General features: G+C 31.1%; 1 protein-coding gene across 1 annotated transcript; it reads left to right on the top strand.

Moving 5' to 3' along the window:
• The first annotated feature begins 1,383 nt into the window (after window positions 1-1,383).
• LOC18050579 (RING-H2 finger protein ATL46) lies at window positions 1,384-2,816 on the top strand. Its single transcript, XM_006446393.2, has one exon. It carries the CDS (start codon window positions 1,412-1,414, stop codon window positions 2,573-2,575), a length of 1,164 nt encoding a protein of 387 aa, XP_006446456.1. The 5' UTR covers window positions 1,384-1,411; the 3' UTR covers window positions 2,576-2,816.
• Window positions 2,817-6,000: the final 3,184 nt, after the last annotated feature.

The following is a 6,000-nucleotide window of genomic DNA, read 5'->3' on the forward strand; positions in this document are numbered from 1 at the left end:
TAATGAATCTAAAAACTGTTAACAATTAACTGGGTGATATGATTTATGTATGGCTGGCGAATTGTGATTGAATGGCAAATTAATGCGTTCATCGTCTAAGATAATTAAAGAGAGGCACACTTGCATGCCATTCACCTAAATTAACAGTCTTAGTCGTCATTCTTGATAATGCAATTATTAGATACTTTAATAATTGTTACTATTAATCATTTCTTTATATTGTGTGTGTGATCCAAAAATCTTTACCTAATTGCCTTTGGACTTAAGAAAATAAACTAAAACAAGCAAAGCATTCACATCAGAATTCAGTAATTCACACATGCTTCATCCTTCAAGCTATGGCCATATATAAAACCCATCCTCACAAGTAATCTCCCACTCAAGATATGTGACAAATCATCTAAGTTTTTAATAACGTAATCAAACTGAAATAACATCACATGTTACTTAATCCAAGATTTAAAAAATTAAATCAATAGGTTTTGATCCAGTGAGAGAGTCCTCACACTTATAATTATGAGAGCAATAGTTCGAGTTAGTTTCAGTTCTCCCTCAATTATCAAATCTCTAAGTAAAGACAGTCTCTTTTTTACGAAATGTGAGTGGAGTAGGTATCTCTCAAATATAAAAAAGAATTAAGAGAATTTGAGCAGTGATTCGTAAGATCAATATACACATTGTCATTGATCAAATGTATCAATTAATCAAACGCATGTGGCTGATTCTCTAATGATAGAGTTGAATCCACTGAATCAACTTGAGTGAAGGCCCAAAGACCCACATAAAAAGCCCAGAAATGACGAGATCTAGTTGTCGCTAATGGTTGACCAACTGACACCCACGCGCTTCCGGAGCACGTGGAACCACAAATTTTGTTCTTTCTTTAACTTTAGAGCATCCTTTACCTCGCACTTTGGAAACTACTGTCACTGCTGCCATTATAAATCAAAGAGAGAGTGACTTTTCAAGTTTTTTAACAAGAGAGATAAATAATAAACAATAGATATTTTTATTTCGTTTGAGTATTTATTATAAGTTTCCCATTTCTTTGAATTCCAAGAACATCATTTCAAAGAGAATCAATCAAGTTTGGTGAGTTGAGCTCGAGATTGAGCTTGAGCTTGAGTTTTCAACCTTATTATTCTTGTAGTGTGTGTTGTCAGCTTCTACTACTGGCCTTATTATTATTTCCTCAATTAGTGACCTTTTTGTGGGGTTTCATTTCATTTCAAAATCATATAATTTTTTTTTAAAAAAGAAACTTGTAGCACCAAACAAGTAGTAACCACCACCAGCTACAGGCGTTTATGCAAATATTTTTTGTCTCAAATCTGCTGAGGAATAAAAAGTTGTGACTTGTGAGTTGTTCTTTTTTTTTTTTTTTTATGGGTTTTTTGTTTTTCATAAGAGCATGGTTCTTGAGTGTTCTTCATATATTATGATCTGTGGAATGTTAGAAAGTGAGCACAACCACTTGAAGATGTCTTGGATTCATCATCAAATGAAGCAAAAAGATGATTTTTACACTTACCCGCCTCCACTTTCCCCTTCTTTTCACAGAGAATCTACTAGCCCTTCATCATCATCATCTGGTACAAGAATTAGCCCTGCTGTGCTTTTCATCATAGTGATTTTGGCTGTCCTGTTTTTCATTTCTGGGCTGCTTCACTTGCTTGTTAGATTCCTAGTAAAGCACCCATCTTCTTCAGCTTCTAATAGCCAATCCAATGCTAGATACCCCACTGAGATTTCTGGCTCTGATGCCCTTCAGAGACAGCTACAGCAGCTTTTCCATCTCCATGACTCTGGTTTGGATCAAGCTTTTATTGATGCACTTCCTGTCTTTCAGTACAAAGAGATTGTTGGTCTAAAAGAGCCTTTTGATTGTGCTGTTTGTTTGTGTGAATTCTCTGAGAAGGATAAGCTCAGGTTACTTCCTATGTGTAGCCATGCTTTCCATATTAATTGCATAGACACTTGGCTGCTATCAAATTCGACTTGTCCTCTTTGTAGAGACACTCTTTTCACGCCTGGGTTTTCTATTGAGAATCCTATGTTCGATTTTGATGATTTTAGGGAAGAAGATGGGGGTCATGTTTGTGGAGAAAATGGGCTCACTGCTAGTCAAAAAACCGCTGAGATTGAAGAAATTGTTGTTGATAAGGGTGTTTTACCTGTGAGACTTGGTAAATTTAGACGACTAAATGATGGGTTAGCAGTAGAGGCTGGAGGAGAGACTAGTAGTAGTAATTTAGATGCAAGAAGATGTTATTCAATGGGTTCATACCAATATGTGCTTGGTAATTCCGACTTGAGGGTCTCATTGTGCACTGACAGGTGTGGCCGTGATACAAAGCTATCAAAAGGAACGGAAAACAATAGGAATTCTCCTGTTGATGGGGATGTGGAGGCGAAGAAAATTAGTAATATGGCTAAAGGTGAGAGTTTTTCTGTTTCCAAGATCTGGCTTTGGTCGAAGAAGGGAAAATTTTCAAGTTCGTCAGATGCTCAAATGGGTATGCCTCCGTCACTCAAAATGGATTTGCCATGGTTGGGAAAAACAGAAGAAAAATGAAAGGTATATTTTCGGCTGCCTGTATCAGGGTTAGTTCAATCAAACCTTTGTCAAGCCATTGTCCAGCTCTTCTTCTGAAATTTTTTTTGTTGTGCTAATTAAAATATTCAAATGGCTGATTGTGGCATTTTGAAACCCAAGGATCAAGTTTTTCTTCCAAGGCATGTTCTTATTATAGGAATGACATAGTAGGATTCAAATAGGCGACTTCAAGTAGTTGACAGATTATGCTATGCTGTTATTATTCATGCAGTGGAGAACTGGATATGTCTTCATGATGTATTTGTTCTATGAAAAGAAGATATCTATATGATTTGTTTGAGTTCTTTGCCTCATTTTGGCCTTTCTAAACTTCTTGCATTAAGCTTTGGTGAGAGAAAATATGGAGGTTAGCTTGTTTGAATGTGTTGCATTGGCTGTAAAATTGTATGTCGAACTGGAAAGTAGAATCATTATTTCATTGGACACACCTACATGTCATAAGCTCTGTTCCTACAGTTAATTCTAAATCTCCTAGAAGAAACTACTCCTTGTTCATATGTTGATATTTACTTTTAGATTAGTTTTGCACCTTCTAAATCATTTGCTAGGTCAGAAGCATCAATCACTACTAACTTAAAGCAAGCACTATGTTTTAATTGTTCAAGGAAATCCTTGTTTTCCGTGTAAAGTTTTGCAACCCAGAATGAGGAAATAAGAACAACTGTACATAAAACTTGTGGCCTTTAGTTCCGGTATGCTTTTAGTGAAGCTTACAAAACGAACCCTATTGATAGCAGAATATGCACATCATAGAATTATATGCTAACCATTTCCATTAATATGTAAAGCCTTCAGCTTAACACATAACAATGTCAGTCTAAAATGTAATCTTGGTTTATATATGTAGAATGATCTAAGGGATCAGGCAACTGCTTTTGCTTTTCTTGCCTTTTGAGGCATTGTGTGCTTTTCAATTCTCCTTTATCTTTATTTTCCCTTTTATATGCATATGCATAACCCTTTTGGGATGCTAAGGTGAACCCAGTCCTTAGGGCTGGGCAGTTGGGCAGTGATGTTGTGGGATCAATGAAAGCAGTGTCACAGAATTTTTTATTATCTTGTGATGAAAGTCTTTATTGCAATTGTACGTGGGTCACATTTTGCCCTTGCCATGTGATCGTGTAGAAATTAAGCCATATAATAAATCCTTGTTTATTGTAAAAATTAAGACTGATAAACTGAGGAGATTCTCAGTCAATGAAAGGGCAGCTGATGTGATTAGATTACTTAGCATTGTCAAAAGAGAGAGAGGAAAGAGAAAAAGTGCCACCATGAATTTAATTTAAAGCATTAGAAAGGAAGCTTATCATGGGTGCATATTTCTGGGCTTTTGGCAATGTCAGTGACTCAGTTCTTCTAAATAATTGTGACCGAAAAGAAAAAGGAGAGAATGAAAGGAAAAGGGGGGAAAAAAAGAGCAAACAAGAATTTTACATGTAATAAAAAATTTATTAGAAAAAAGGGGAAAATTTACAAAAAGATATTTGGTTTGAGAGTTAGAGGTTATGTGTTAAATCACAAAAAGTATATGATCATGAATTAGATCCATTTAGATTTGAAACTAAAAAAACAAATGTTACCTTAGTTTGGGATTGATGTTGAGGGTGGTGTAAAAAGTGATTTTAAACTAATTAAAAATTAGCTTAGATATTTGATTACCGAAAATTAATTTTGGGTAAATCATCTTTTTCATTGATAATAAGTAGAGAGAACCATTTTGTTATATCATTGACATAACAAAGACAATGTTACCTAACTCCACCCAAGGAAGTGCCCAGCAAGAGTGGTGAGAAATGATTGTGTCACACGTGACATCTATACAAACTCTATTTAAAGGTAGTGAGTGACAAGGTCAAACCAATTTCATTTGCTACTTTTTTTCCACCCCTCATGAAATTATTATACAATATTGATTGGTTTAAAAATATAAATTCACACAATTATTTTATTTATTTTTTAGGCCGTTTTTTTAATAATGTAAATTCAAGTTGCTGGCTAAAGAGAGCTGTTTAAAAATCACTCAATTACTTTGTCACTTTTAAAAGTATTGTTCAGTTTGATATATTATAACTTTTAAAATAATTATCATTATTGTACTGTAAAAATAATTAGCAGTGAAGAAAATTAATTAAATATTTGGTAAAGTTTATTTTAAAAGTGTCATTAGTTTTAATAACATTCATATGTGTTTGGTAAATCTTATTGTTAAACTGTTGTTAAAATATAAATAACTAAATTAAATATAACGTTAAATAAAATTTATTTATACATTTATAAATATGTATATAAAAGTTTTTTTTATTGTGTACATATAGTTATATAATAATGATAGCTAAAATAAATATTTTATATTATTAATTTTATTTTTTTATTTTGTTATCTCAATGTAATTGGTAATAATAATAATTCCTTTGAAGTTAATGATTTTTTAATTAATAAAGATAATTTTTTAATTTATATAATATGTATGTAAGTATATGTGTGTGTGCACACGTGTCTAAATTCTCAAGTGCAAACATCCTCTTTTTTAAAAAAAAAAAATGCGGGCACGCTATTGAATCATATCATTCGATAGAATTAATGTAAAATTCACTGTAAACTCATGTGGCTTAATAACATGTCTACATGAAAAAAATAAAATAAAATAACGGCGTCCTCATGGGTGAAGTTACTATTTATAGTATATGATATATATGGAATCGTATCAAGTATATAATATTAAAATTGATTCTCAAAATCAAATTTTGAAAAGTTACCATATACTGTAGGATGATGTGATTTATCAAAAATAATTTTAAAAAAAATTATCAAATATCAAAATTAACTTTTAATCTTTTATGCTGCGTTTACTTTTTGGATTGGAGTGGAAATCCTGAGGAGTGAGAATCCTTGGATAAGGAGTGTGGAGTGGGAGTGAAAGTAGGGTGTTTACTTAGACTAAATGAAAGTATGGATTGTCAATCAGAATCCTAATTATTTGTTTATTTTGTCTTGGATTGGAAGTAAATTGTTTTAAATTACAATTTTATCCTTATGTACAGAATTATAATTTGTAATTAAAAAATTAATAAAAAATATATTTGGAAAATAAAATAAATATTTTATTATATTTATAAATTAATAATAATTACTAATATTCTTAATTATGTAAATCATAATTTTTTATTAATTTAAATTTAAATTATGTGAATAAAAATTATTAATAATAGCAACACAAATGAAATATTATTATTGATAATATAGTACAAAATTAATATTTTTTTAGAATAAAATATTTATTATTATTAAATAAATAATTAATTAATATTTATTAAAATTAATGTTTAATATTATTAATTTAAATATAATATTTATTTATTTTTATTTTATTAAATTTAATAAAA

The sequence above is a fragment of the Citrus clementina genome, unplaced genomic scaffold, assembly GCF_000493195.1.
Source record: "Citrus clementina cultivar Clemenules unplaced genomic scaffold, Citrus_clementina_v1.0 scaffold_2, whole genome shotgun sequence".
Classification (NCBI taxonomy): Eukaryota; Viridiplantae; Streptophyta; class Magnoliopsida; order Sapindales; family Rutaceae; genus Citrus; species Citrus x clementina.